Source organism: Anabrus simplex, chromosome 1 (genome assembly GCF_040414725.1).
Source record: "Anabrus simplex isolate iqAnaSimp1 chromosome 1, ASM4041472v1, whole genome shotgun sequence".
Taxonomy (NCBI): Eukaryota; Metazoa; Arthropoda; class Insecta; order Orthoptera; family Tettigoniidae; genus Anabrus; species Anabrus simplex.
The window spans coordinates 667,788,514-667,803,308 of record NC_090265.1 but is presented as its reverse complement, the minus strand read 5'-3'; the positions used below and the strand labels follow the sequence as shown (position 1 = coordinate 667,803,308).

The 14,795-nt window shown below is 37.2% G+C and overlaps 2 protein-coding genes across 3 annotated transcripts in view; both read right to left on the bottom strand.

The window, feature by feature from the left end:
- The window catches only part of fz2 (frizzled 2), a 320,663-nt gene that overhangs the window by 106,892 nt on the left and 198,976 nt on the right, over positions 1-14,795 (bottom strand). The gene's annotated exons all lie outside the window — the stretch shown is intronic.
- Positions 5,971-14,795, bottom strand: part of LOC136857293 (gastrula zinc finger protein XlCGF57.1) — a 73,896-nt gene continuing 65,071 nt past the window's right edge. For both annotated transcript variants that reach the window (XM_067135829.2, XM_067135832.2), the window contains one exon: positions 5,971-7,647. In XM_067135829.2, the coding sequence (XP_066991930.2) occupies positions 6,175-7,626 (1,452 nt within the window). In that variant the 5' untranslated portion in view covers positions 7,627-7,647 and the 3' untranslated portion in view covers positions 5,971-6,174. The remainder of the gene's footprint in view (positions 7,648-14,795) is intronic.

Below are 14,795 nucleotides of genomic sequence, written 5' to 3'. Positions count from 1 at the left end.
GCTGTACCTTAATTACGGCTACGGCCACAACTTTCCCAATCCTAGCCCTATCCCATCCTTTCGACGCCGAAAACCTTCGATGTGTTAGTGCGATGTTAAACAAGTAGCATAAATAAATAGAACATTTATGTCTCATCCCATTTTTACCATATGGGCTGGGATAATAGTGATATTCACGAATTAAGATTTTTAGTAAAAAATCCATCAACGCTGAAGATCGCTGACATGGAAATATTGTCAAATTGTCATTGTACGAAGTTAAATAGCGATGGCAGTCGTCGTGTCGTGATTGTCTTTTACAACGTACAAAACCACGTGGTCATCAGCTTATACTGACCACGAATATAATGAAGATACTACTGAAAAGCGAAGGAAAATGCGAGAGAAGGGAAACATGAAGGGAGGTGATAAGGAAGGAATGCCCTCGTATCGTCCACGTTTGCCTTCCGGAAAATCCACGAAGACACCGGGCGAAAAGCACAATACAAGTAGAGGCCGCCATATGCCCTCAGGCCGGGTAGGAGCTCTCCAAGCTGATTCGCTCATCCTTTCCAGGAAATACCTTGGGGGGGGGGGGTGTCCAAAGGGTTGCCAGTCACATGACCATCTAACATTACTAAATAAGTTTTAAAAGGAAAGATAATACTATGAAAATAAAGCTGAAACAGCAGGAATTGGGGCAAAGATTCTTTTATAGATAGAGGAATAAGGGATTGGACTAATTTACTAATGGAGTTGTTCGATAACATTTCCAACTTCTTTGAAATCATTTTTAAAAGACTAGAAAAAATAATGAATAGGGAACCTGCCACCAGGCCGACAGCTTTAAATGTAGTTCAGTGGTCACTGGTTGATTGACGTCACCCACTCTCATTGGAAGGTTTTGTCTTAGAAAGGCTGCATCCGGCTATAACAGTCATACGGAAATTATTATTAATATTATTATTATTATTATCCACAATGCCGTCCGGCTTCATGGCATAGCGGTTCTTCGCTTTCGGTCCTCGGGTTCGATTCCCGCCCAGATAGGAGAATTTTAATATTAAACGGTTGATTCGCTTGGTTACAAGAACTGCACAAGGGTAGCAATAGCCACGCGAAATGAATTCTTCCTACATACCGGTACTTGTGTTACATTTTTGCCTTCAATCACATTTGTCAATTTATTGTTCTTACATAATCAAATCTGATACGGGTCTGCTGTTATCCTTCAGTTTATCCTGAATAATAATGAAAGGGGGTGTTTTGAGGAGAAATTTAACAATATCACATGCAAAGCTGCGTTCTTCCTCCAACCTTAAGTGTATGTACACAGCAAATCATACTAAACCAGCTGCCAAGTTAGATTATGCACCATTCGTTTAAAGTGAGAAGGAACGTTGTCCATAAAATTAGCTCTGCTTGTTGAACTGCATAGTGTGCTTTTAAAAACACTTCTATTAATTTTTTACTTCCATGCCCAGCATGTTGGTTATCTTTAGAGCCACCTCTACCTGATCAAGGTGATTGAAAAGGTAGACACAAACTTTTAACAAGACGGAAAGAAAGGAAGAAAGAAAGAAGTAAATATGCCTATGCAAATACGGAAAATGTATATAAGCACACTATGTAGAATGCAATTTTATATTTGAATATTGTAATTTTAAGTGGTGATGGAGGCACTTTCGTGTATGAGGGGCTATGCCCTTTCCCCATTCACCATCCCTAAATTGTACCTACAATTAGTGGAAAATAAATAATAATACTTTTCAAGGAAAGAAACTTCAGTAAATAACAAACAATGCACAGTACCACCAACATATTAATATTATATTCCAGAGTTATACAACTTACTAATTTACTTCAATATTACTTTATAGCCAAAACCATTCGCCATTTTCTAATAAATATCTAACGACATAATGAACATTGTAATCGTTTGATATTTGGTTATAATGTTATATTTAGGACTGTATGACTATGACACTGTAGCGTACAGAACATGGGATTAACTTCTTTATTATCACCTCGCCTGTAATACATGTTACAGGAATAAGGTAATGTCATTAGATACTACTAAATTATGCCATTCATTATTGTTTTTATCAATCTCGTAAACGTTATGAAACCAATTCCTTTGTGAAATTATTTATATGAGGAAAAATTAGATTTGGAAGTGTCCAAAAATAAGAAATACACCGAGCTGGCCATGTGGTTAGGGTCGCGTAGCAGTGAGCTTGCACTCGGGAGATGGTGGGTTCGAATCGTACCGTCGACAGCCCCGAAGATGGTTTTTCCATTTTCATACCAGTCCTAAAGCTTTATCTCCTGGCGATGGACGGAACTGGAATGTCGCGACTGTGTATTACAAAATTTATTTTTGAGGATTGTACAGAAATACACTGTATTGAGAGGCAGTACTGGAACTACTAGCCTTCCAGTACCGTTAGCTGGAAGGGGGTGAATCTTCACTACCCACTTATGGGTATTTTGTCTCGAGTGGTATAACATCAAATCGTAAAGGTCTAACCTGCGATAATGTTGAAGTTATGGAGTGTGGGAAAAAAAAAAAAAAAAAAAAAAAAAAAAAAAAAAAAAAAAACACCACCTACATGTCATCGTGCTTGCAGACAAAGATACAGTACATTCTTTTCAAGAAAGGCACAAAAGAGTACAAATTTGTAACAAAAATACAGTGGGGTAAAAACCGTGGATATGAAGAAAAACACCTTTCAGAAAACTGAAGGTCTTGCTGTCGATAGTGTTGTGTGTGAGAAGTTTCCAGCAGCAAGAAGTATAAATATTCCCTTTTTTTGTTTACCCTATTATTAAAGAGAAGGCGAGGAAAGCGACAAAAGCACTTGGTTATGCACATTTTAAAGCTCCGAGTGGTTGGGTTGGAGAAATTCTGGGAGAGATACAATATTAGTTTTTAAAACTGAGTGCGGGGAATATGCCAGTGTCAATGCACTTCAGAAATAAAATAAACAATGCCATTTAAAGAAAAGAATGAAAGTATACATAATGCACAGTCTGAATTTGTACATACACTGGGAAACCTCTTCCAATTACGGACAAATTGTTACGTACCAGACGAGTTGCCCGTGCGGTTAGCGCCACGCAGCTGTAAGCTTGCATCCAGGAGATAGTGGGTTTGAATCCCACTGTCGGCAGCCCTGAAAATGGTTTTCCGTGGTTTCTCATCTTCACACCAGACAAATGCTGGGGATGTACCTTAATTACGGTCACGGCCGTCTCCTTCCAACTCCCAGGCTTTTCCTCTCTGATCGTCGCCATAAAACCTGTCCGTGTCGGTGCGACGTAAAGCCAATTATAAAAAAAAAAAGGTTACATCCCTTCGATTTCCGTAAACGAACGTTTCTCTGCACATGATTAATTTGAATTACTTGTTTTTTTTACTATTTGCTTTACGCCGCACCGACACAGATAGGTCTTATGGCGACGATGGGATAGGAAAGGCCTAGGAATGGGAAGGAAGCGGTCGTGGCCGTAAGTCCGGTGGAATTTGAAGGTACTCAAATACGTCAGCCTCGTGTCGGTAGATTTACTGGCTGGTAAAATAACTCCTGTGGGACTAAATTCCAGCACCTCGGCGTCTCCGAAAACCTTAAAAGTAGTTAGTGGGGCATTTATTATTATTACTACTGTACTACTACTACTACTACTACTACTTCTTCTTCTTGAGAGTTTGGGCTGGCGACCATGGTTCCCGAGTCTGGCGTTGCTTCCACCTGTGCCACAAAGCCTCACTTTCATATTTCCTCACCTCTCTCGGTCAATTCTGTTCTCTTCCGATCCCGAGGGTATTAGGTTTGCAAGCCCCAGGGAGTCTTATCTTCACGCCTGATTTTTCTTTTGCTGATACCTTCGTTCTTTTCCCCTCTGATCAGTGTTAAAAGAGAGGACGGTTGCCAGTAGTCTCCTCATTTCTCTCACGTAATGTAGTACTGTATTTTTATTGTTGCACAGAGTATAATTGAAGAAAGTGGCACAAAAAAGCTTACCCCCACGCCTCTATGCCGTTTAGTTTCTCTTCTTCACTGAGGGATATGGACATACGATCAACCTAGTCAAACCTGCTGTCTAGGAAATTTAGAATCAAGTACTGTGTCCCTTCCTAGTGGAAGTAGGATCCATCCCACAAGGACTTCATGGCTAATCTGTAAGGATGGTAACATGACAAGTATTTTTTGTACTGTACTGATCATATGGAGGTTATGCATTTCACACAGTTTGAGAAAAGTAGAAGCACTGAAAATTCTGTTAAGAAACGTAAGATTTGACATACAAGTACTCTTGTAAATGAAAAATAAAACAATTCAGAAAATAACTGAAAAAAAAAAATCAAATTTGTTATGATAAATTATACTTTCCATACCTTAAACTGATTTTACTAATATTTTTTAAAAAAATTCTGAGGATCTCTCTTAATAATATTTCCTTCCATAAATTTTGCAAGAATATTTTCAGTAATACTGAGCAACTAATCCTTTATCACATATAGTTTCTTCACTATCAATTTTTGTTATGGCTTTTTTTTTCTAAGGCTATAAATGAGGGATAGGTCCTTCTTCCACTAGATCATTCAATTGTAAGTACATCCACTCACTGTTCTACACATTTTCTATATCTAATCCTTTAATGTATTCATCTCATCCTCAGGTAAGTGACCTTACCAAGATGCATTGAGAAAAAAATCAGATAACTTCATAGGAATGCTAAGAGGAGGGGTAACTTTTTCAATGAAGACACTTTTATAAGAAAATGTAAATACCTATTCTTACAGAACAGGTCAATAATAATTCATTCCTTTTCATAAATTTCCACAATTACATAACAGGTTTTAATTTTCATCATATTTATCAATTATTCAGAAGAGATCAAACATTAACTTTGACTTACAGAAGGTTTGTAACTGGGGACTCTTATTCAAAATGGCTACTTAATACCTTTTTCTACGTGTAAATTACAATTTTATTCTGCCTATCACACACTGTCATACTATCAGTATCTTAGGCTGGTTTCTGAATGACTTCTTTTATCCATCAATGTCATAATGGTCAACAAAAAAACAAAAACCATACACTTATTCAAGCATTAGAAAAAATCATGCTATCTGCATTAACACACATACAATTAGCTAAGTAGTAGAAATTGATCACAGTAAATCTCTAGGAGAGACCAACATTGCTTTGATGGCCATCGAATAAAGCAATTATTGTTCTGACTTGTCATTTCTACAAAACCACAAAAGAAAAACCAGTGTTCCAATTTAATATAGTGTAATAAGTATTTGAAGAGTATGATTCCAAAACTCACTCTGTCCATTTTCACATTTATTTCCTGCATGTCATATGAGAACTTGCTCAGTCAACTGCACAAGCATAGCTTTAATATTTGTTATGGTTTCTCCTATCTAGTATTATGATATATTTAATCAGCATGAGAGGGTATTAATATGTGAAACTGACTGGAAAGTGAAAGACTACACAGCAAACAATCTGTAAGGTTTCCTTAGTGAAAGCTAAATATGTTAAAAATGACCTATTTGAAGTACTTCACTTCGTGGTGTCAACATTTACTTCCATAAATTCATATCAGTAACCCATGTCAGAAGTATTGAAAAGTGTTCATATATTTATTATAATTTTGCAAGTGTGCATTCAACACAAAATCACACTAAATGTATTAAAAATAACATTAATACTTTCTCCTTCCCTTGTATTTGGTGTGCATGTGAAGTCCATGGATTGAGTTCGTTCTGACAGTTATTCTGTTATGAAAGCCCTTGTATTTGAAAGGCTTTCAGTCCTATAGCTATTATTATTTGTATTTAGGCAGACAACATATATGCATCATTGAAACTGAGTGAAGTGTGCAGTCTTGCCTGCATATTATTACTGCTATTCCTGAAAATGTTTGAAAATGGACTGAGCAAGTTTTGTAATCATACTCTTCTGATCTCTCTCCTTCATTTTACAGACTCGGAATATATTTATTTACTGCTTTAATTATATACATGGGTCCATAATAGAATAGGTTTATAAAGAGTTTTAACAAACAATTTCTAGGGAGTGATGCACAGAAGTTCAGAGCAGTTAAGGTGATTTGTTCCCTTATATTTTCATTTATTCCTACCACCACACAAGAAAGATAATGAATATATAAATACTTTCACAACATATCACCATTAATCTCATTCGCACTGTCCACTGGTGCTGAATAAGGTCCATGACAGTGCCTACGTTCATGTTCGTTACGACTGCTTTTTTTAGTGAACTTTCTATCGCACGTCCTACACTGCACAAGATTTAGTCCAGTATGAATTTTTAAATGAGTTTGCAAATTATACTGACGACCGAAAGATTTGTCGCACTCCGGGCATTTGAAAGGCCGTTCTCCGGTATGGCTGATTTCATGTCTAGCAAGATTATCTTTACTTTTAAACCCTTTTTTACAGTAGGGGCATAACCAAGGCTTATCACCATTATGTATTTTCACATGAGAAATTAAGTTACCCCGTTTGGAAAAACATCGATCACAGTCATTGCACTTATAGGGGCGTTCTCCTGTATGTGTCCTTATGTGTTTGACAAGACTACTACCAATAACAAAACGTTTACCACATGTCTTGCATTCATAAGGCTTCTCTTCTGAGTGAGATCTTAAATGGACACGTAAACCATCTCTTCGCGGGAAGCATTTAAAACATTCTGGACACTGGAAAGGGCGCTCTCCTGTATGTGTCCTAATATGATCTGCCAACTTGCTGCACGTCGGGAAGTTCTTCATGCATTCCGGACAAGTGAAAAGTCTCTCGCCAGTATGAGTTCGTTCGTGGACTTTAAGGTCACCTTTCCTAATAAAGCGGCCCCCACAGGTCTTACAAATGAATGGCCGCTCACCGGTGTGAGTCCTTAGATGATCATTAAGGGCAGACTTGCATGTAAAACCTTTATTACAGATTTCACATTTGATTTCCAGAGTATGCTTTCGTAAATGTCTTAAAAGGATGGTTTTCCTAGCGAAGGCCTTTTTGCAGTAATCACAATAAACACATTCTTTATTTGAATGTATTTTCATATGAACAGTGAGCAAATAATTGCTGCTGAAACGCTGGTGGCATTCTTCACATCTATGGACCAGTTGTTGATGATATTTCATATGTTCTTTTAGTTCATCCTTGCTATGAAATTTTAATGAACATGCAGCACACTTGTGTGAACCCATGTTAAACAGAGCCTGGGGGACCAATGGGTGGACTCCATCATAATCTGTAACTTGGCCTTCTATATCACTATTATTCCCATCTTCTTTCAATACTACCTCACATGGAATGGGCTCTTGATCATCATAACATAGACCAAAATCCTCTTCACTATCTGCCTCTTCTTTATCACCTTCATATTCCTCTGGCTTTTCATCCTTCATGGTCACCTCACACAACATGGGTATTTCATCACAGTCATAATCCTCTGGCTCAGTCTTCACTTCGCCAGTTGGGAGAGGCACAGTTTGTGTTACAGATAAAGGTGAAGAGGACCGCTGTTCCATGGCTGTTACACTGACACTTGTTGATAGGTCCATTCTTCTACAGGCTTGAACATCCACAGCCTTTGGCATCATCAAAACACGTTGCCACAAATGCTAGAAAAGAGAGATGAAACAGGAAGTGAACGCACATGGTGGGATACCAACTGCTACTGCCAATAAAATTTTACAACTTCTGATGGTAAACAAGTGAGGATACATTGTTATTACATAGGAAAGTCCATATGAATAATTGATTTTCTTCAAACATTTTAAACCAGGTAGCTACTAAAAAGCAGATAATAACGAGGTCAAAAGCAAGCTCAGATAACATATCTAACATCAAAGAGGCACACAAAATTTAGAAGAAGAGGAGGGAAAAAATAATAATTTGGAAGCAAAATAAGCAAGAGCTAGTGTAGGTTACTACAGGCAATATTCTTTACTACAAATTAATTGTTAAGAATAAAAATGTACGTATTAAAACAAATTGAAAAATAGAGGGCTATAATTGAAATCGGGACAACTTGCAGCTGCAATGTGGTCTTGGGCATGGACTGTTTGCCTAGTCCAGCTCCATGGCTAAATGGTTAGTGTGCTGGCCTTTGGTCACAGAGATCCCGGGTTCGATTCCCAGCAGGGTTGGGAATTTTAACCATTATTGGTTAATTTCTCTGGCACGGGGGCTGGGTGTATGTGTCGTAATCATCATCATTCCATCCTCATCACGACGCGCAGGTCGCCTACGGGAGTCAAATCAAAAGACCTGCACCTGGCGAGCTGAACATGTTCTCGGACATCCCCGGCACTAAAAGCCATACACCATTTCATTCCCCCCCCCCCCCCCCACTGTTTGTCTAGAGTGAACCATCTAGCATTGAGGAGAGTACAAATTTGGAAAACACCGAAATGAAATAACAATAGTGAAAGGACAGGGAAGAGCACTAAGTACGTAAATCCTTAATGGCTGGCAACAACGTATTACTTAATTGACAGTCAATGTCCCAGTTGAAATTGTTAGGATTTTTTGCGTATTTCCACAGCTCCCCGTATAATTCTAGACTGTAGTGTTTACGTGGGCAAGAGCTCTAACATCTTGGAACACATCATAACCTGTTGAAAAGACATGCTCAGCTATTGCTGACTTGCTTGGCTGGATGAGACGAATTTTGTTGGTGTTCCTATGAGTACCAACGGACTGGTATGTTTGGCCAATGTATACCTTGCCGCAAGTACACAGAATTTTGTATACCCCAGTGTGTAATAGGGAGACAATTTGTCCTTGCTTTTACCTAAACTGTGAGCAATTTTTGTGATTGTGCCTAACAGGGTTTTTATATTGTGCTTGCATAGCTAACTGTTAAGATACATAAAATAATCATGTATATTACAAAATGAACAGATGTTCTCATAATTGAAATGGGAAATTATCCAAAGTTGCAACATTTATATTACTTTTGATGGTTGCTAGACTTTCATTTTTACCTGATCATAAAGTAAAATACTGTACATGTTATGGTATATTTTGTAGTTTGTGTAATAACATAGGAATTCATAATTATATAACTGTGTAATAGCAGGTAAATCAATCAAAGCATCAAATGCAAATATTTGTTTACAATGTTCCCACTCATTTCTAAAAATTTCCTGACTTTTCACTTTTAGAACAAAAATACAATTTTCTCCTGATTTCTAGACAGTATGGTAGCATGAAGGAACCCTCTTTAGAGGCAGCTCTGTGTATCTCAGGGAGTGGCGACCCTACCTCTGCTAATCCTAGGGCATAATAACCCTATGTGAACTACCTGGTACGGGTCCCAGTGGCATCCCCATTGCAATGATAGCCTATACTTATGATAGTACAACAAAACCAGTCTTGGAAAATGTTAGGGTGTACCCTGCAGGTAACACACAGTTTTGGGGATGCTGGGGGAACAGTGAAGAGTGGGCGACTAGTAACCAACACCACGCAGGTGGGGTTTATCATTGTGATGACCACAACAGGGAAGCCGATGAGATCATTGATTTTATGGATTAAGAGAATGTAGCAATGATGGAACTACTACGAGTGGAGGATAAGAGGCAAGAAATGGAGTGGGGGTGATAACTAAAGGAACCACTGAAGAGTATGTGAAAATGGTAGATAACAGAGTGAAAGGATAATCTAAGTTCAGAAAAGAATGCAAAATAGAATGAAGGACTTTATAGAAGTGTATGCACCCCAGACTGAAAAAAAAAAAAAAAAAAAAAAGATTCAGGTATTCCTGGTCTTGGAAACATTATATGTACCTGGAACTCGCCCTTTTTTATCTAGACCTTCCATATTTCTGCTCAGAATTGTGGTAAATAAATAATATTAATACCAAACTGAAAACAGAAATTACTTATGTGATAGCGACGGGTGACTTACATGTGCAAGTGGGAAATGAAAAACTATGAAATGAAAAAGGAGAAATGGTAGATTTTGTGAAGGAAATGGTCTGATTGAGGGTAATTCATGGTTTTGAAAGAAAAATAGTAGGAAGATTAAAAGATATGGTTGCGGTGAGAGAAGAAGGTGTCTAACTTTTTGGATGAAAAAAGAAAATCATAAGACAGTTATTGGACATAACTCCTCCAGGAGAAGCCTTACATGGACACCATTGATTAGTAACAGCAAGGATGAAAGTGGGGAAAATGGAAAGAATAAAGGAGGCAAGAGATAAGAAACTAACAGTATGGAAATTAAAAGATAAAAAAAGTACAGGAGCATTTTCAGGAGATTCTGAGATAATTTCAGGCAACAGAACTGGGAAGTGTGGAAGAAGAATGGTCCAAGTTTAAAAGGGCATTTGTAAGTTGTACAGAGAACATCAACAAGAGTGAAAGGAGGAGACACCATGTTGGAATGAGAAGGTGAAGGAAGCAAGAAAGAAAAGAAGAAAGTATGGCAAAAATAAAACATATAAAAAAGAATAAAGCAAAAGGAAATATCAGGAAAGTAAAAGGAGATGTAAGAAGAGTGGTAGTTGAAGAAGTTGAGAGGGACTCACACGAAGACAGGAGATAATGTTAAATGGGGGTGGGGGTGGGGGCAGGGAGAGCAATATGGACTTAAAAGAAATAAGAGGAAAGAAAAGGTACTCATGAAGCTTGTGAAAGGGGAGCATGGAGAGTAATTAACACAGCTAGAAGAGATAGGGAAAAGATGGGAAATGTATTCTGACAAACTATTAAATGTAGAAAATTGTGCAGAAAAGCAGCTAGCAGTACAAGGTGTGTGCTTAAGAAGAAGAGAGAAATGCATGTATGCTGGAATAGATGAAATAAACCTTGGTGGTCTAAAATGGCTGCACAGATAGGTAAAATGTAAATAGATAAAAATATGTATGCCAGAGGAAAGGGGGAAGGGAATAATAACACCAGTGTTTAAGAATGGGGTCAAGAAAGTATGCAATAACTATCGGGGAATCAATGGCAAAGATTTAGCAAGACAAGAGAAGCATTTAGTGAAAGAGTGATGAAGGTAATGCTATTTACTGATCATACTGTGGTGTGGGGAATGGACACCAAGAAGTATAAGAACAAAAAACTGTGAAATACGGTACGAAATTCAGTGTGAAGAAGAGCAAAATGTTGCAATTCGGAACTGAAGATGTTGTAATTCTAAACTTTAGTTATTTAATGTCAGAGCTGGCAACAGTACCTTCATACTCTTTTGTTATCTTACTTCTTTTCTTTGTAGACTAACAACTGAATAAGCAGGATGGCTACTGATTTGGTACTGGTAAAAAAAGACATTTCATGATTTATGTTCAACTATGTTGAACTGACTGAATATATGACATTTTTCCAATTTAATCAAACCTGATATGCCGGTGAGCATCTGTACAAAATACAAAACTGGGATAAGAGATGATCAGGAATCATAAATATTAGAGATCAGAACCTTGAAATTGTGGACAGCTTCTAATACCTCAGAAGTAAACTAATGCAAAATGCAAGGCTGGATGTAGAGATTAGCAGAAGACTGCAACAGGGGACCAGGAAGTACAGAATCTAGTTTGGAAGGAGAAGGTACGGAGGAAGTATAAGGAAGTGATGTACAAGATTACATCCATATTGACATAAACAGCAGAGACCTGGGCAGTGACAAGAAGAGTAGAGTCGAAGGAAGCGTTCAGTGAAGAGAGATGAAGGTAAATACCATTTGCCGATAATACTCTGGTGTGGAAAATGGACATTAATGAGGCGCAAGAACAACTGGACATACCACATAAGCAAACGAATAAGAACATTGTGAAATACGGTACGAAATTCAGTGTGAAGAAGAGCAAAATGTGAAAATCAGTGAAATTAAATTCCTAAGCACTGGGATAGGAAAGACGAGGTGCGAAATGAAAATGTCAGGAAGGAAACTGAAATACAGAAGTTGAATGACAGAAATGGGAAGAATAGACGAAGATGGTTCGGACATGTAAAGAATGGAGGAGGAAAGGATACCAAAACAGATGACGGAGGCTAAGTTTGAGGACAAGCAATCAAAGAGGGAGACACAGAGAAAGATGGATGGATAGACTTGATCATGGCCAGTGTACGTAGAAACCTGGAATAGAATGGAGTTACAGAAGACCACGGAAGGAGAGAGGAAGGTGAAGTACTATAAATGCTCCAACCCAGCTGAGCTGGATAAGGGAAAATGCTGATGGTTACAGATGATCAAAATTCTACTTATGTTTTCACTTTTCATTCCCATTTCAAGGTGGTGGGTGTTAATGATAAATTGTTTTTGTGGGCATGGGAATATTTTTGTTAAACAACCATGGATACTTCTGTGTGTAGAAACTCTTTTTAAATATAGGGGCCTGTTATAATTGAAGGATCTAAAGCGAGTGTGTGTAACTGGAATGATTTAGATCAGTGAATCTCATAGGGGCCTGAATCATCAAATAGGGAATTAGCATTTTGCTGCCGAAGAGCATACTCCAGATAGATCAGTAGACTCTGGATTTGAACCCCAGATCTCCTAAAATGCAGCTTCCCAGTTCTATCATGGAGCAGATTAAACCACTCAATAAAAAAGGTAGAAGGTGAGAGACAATACAGTAGTTTATATACAACTTACATCAAAACTACATTAAGACAAAAAGATGAAGGTATTAAGTTACTTTGTTACTAAGTTACCATAAGTTGGTAGTATCATGCAAGTAAGATGGTTTATATGCTCAAATGCCCATGTTATCCTACTAATTTAACTGAAATTTTAAAGAGTAGTTCTGATACTTCTTCACAAAGATACAGGACTAACAAAATATTCAATTATGAGATTTTTCAGTCCTCTTTGCATATAAAGAGTTAAGAAATGTTTGATTATAATCAACAAACATCAATAATATTTGTTCCTCAAAGCAATATTCAGGTAACTTTTGGCACTAAAGAGTAAACATTCAGAAAGAAAATTGTTGCCATGACCATTTCTTAACATGTTAAAACCTCATCTAACGCTAGTTCATTTTTCTTACTAGTGATTTAACGTTGCACTAACACATTGAAGGTTCTACTCCAATTTTTTGTAAAAATTTTGAGACACTAATTTTAATAAATTGATTGTATTCTTAGGTACTACACAAGGATGACATTTGAAGAAAATTGAAAATAGAATAGTGTAATTTTAGTGTTCTTTTATAACATTTAGGATATACTTTATTTTAATTAGGACACATATTAGATTTCTACTAAGAGATGTTTAGAACAATGGTGTTTGATGTCTAATAATTAAAGAGGTCCAAGAGATAACTGGTAGCGAGAGAACAAAAACGTTGAGGAAGAGGACAGCAAGGTCCTCAAAACATGTATGATGTACGAGGTGTAAAAAATTAAACAACTTTAAGTATTGACAAGGCTGATTGTTAATTATCAAAGGTATATTGGAGTAGAGATTGTAGTTAATATGGACCATTATCAAATCAAACCACAATGGTTAATAAATATGGAATGTTTTTGGTGACATAAGGATGGCAAAGGGCTAAGACTGGGAAAGTAGCAGCTGTGGTGTCAAGGTAAGGTATAAGAAAAGGAAATCATGGAAAACCATCTTCAGGGCTGCTGACGATGCAATTAAAACCCATCATCTCTGAAATGTAAGCTAACAGCTACGCGACCATAACCACGTATTCACCTTTCTCAGTATTATGGTTTAGTACAGTGTTTCTCTACTGCCAGGCTGCAGCCCTGTACTGGGGCCTATTCCACAAAATTATGGTCTTGTACATTACAAGTTACTAGTGTGTGTTCTTGTAATGTATGGAGTTGTACATTTCTGTTCCACAAAACATTGAAAGTCTCTTGTATATTACCAGTGAATTGTTACAAGTTTTACAAGTGACAACATATTAATAAACACACGTCATAGCATGAATCAGCTGTTTATCTTCATATTCCATTCGTTGAATTACATTATGCTTACCTCATTTATCGTAATATCATAATTTAAGGTAAGTTATGCAGCAAAGATTCAAAGAACTAATATTTCTGTGAATTTCTTAATGCTACGATGTTATTTTTCAGTTTATTTCTTTGGTGATAGGAAATTACTCCTATTATCACCCATTCTGTTCTCTGGTAATCCTCGCATATGTTCCACGATAGTCTGACATACCTTGGCCTGTCATTAGGAATCAGATGGCGCCAATAACGATATTCGGCCGCCAAACTTAAATGTTACGAAATTGCAAACTCTGCATGAATTGTTACAATGATGTCAAGAGAAACTAAGTTACAGTATTCATTTTGAAGGAAATAGAAGGAAGAAAATATATTTGTTTTGGTGCATTCAGCGAGAGTCTGAAAAAACAAGACAAAATAAATGGTTGGATGGAAGTATTTGACTTGGGAAAAGCTCATGGAGCTTTTGAGGGGAAAAGTTGGACATATATAAGAGATATTCTGCTCATTAATGATTCCAGGAATGTCCTTCTTGAAACATGTTTGTTCAGTCAGTATTTTCAGGCCAACGAACAATTTGAGGAAATTTTATATCATTTATTGCAGCTACCACAGACCAAAGATTTTGCCATCCCATGCATATCTGCAATACAATGGTACTGACCACCATTTCCTAGCCAATGTAGTGTTGTTAGTAACTGTTGTTTAACAGATAGAGATTTATTTCTGTTCGTAGGATGTTTTAACCTATGCCCAATATCTATCAAAAGTTCTTCCATTTGTATTGTGCTTAACCTAAAACATTCATTGTATTCAAATACAATGTTAAACTGGAAGGATAT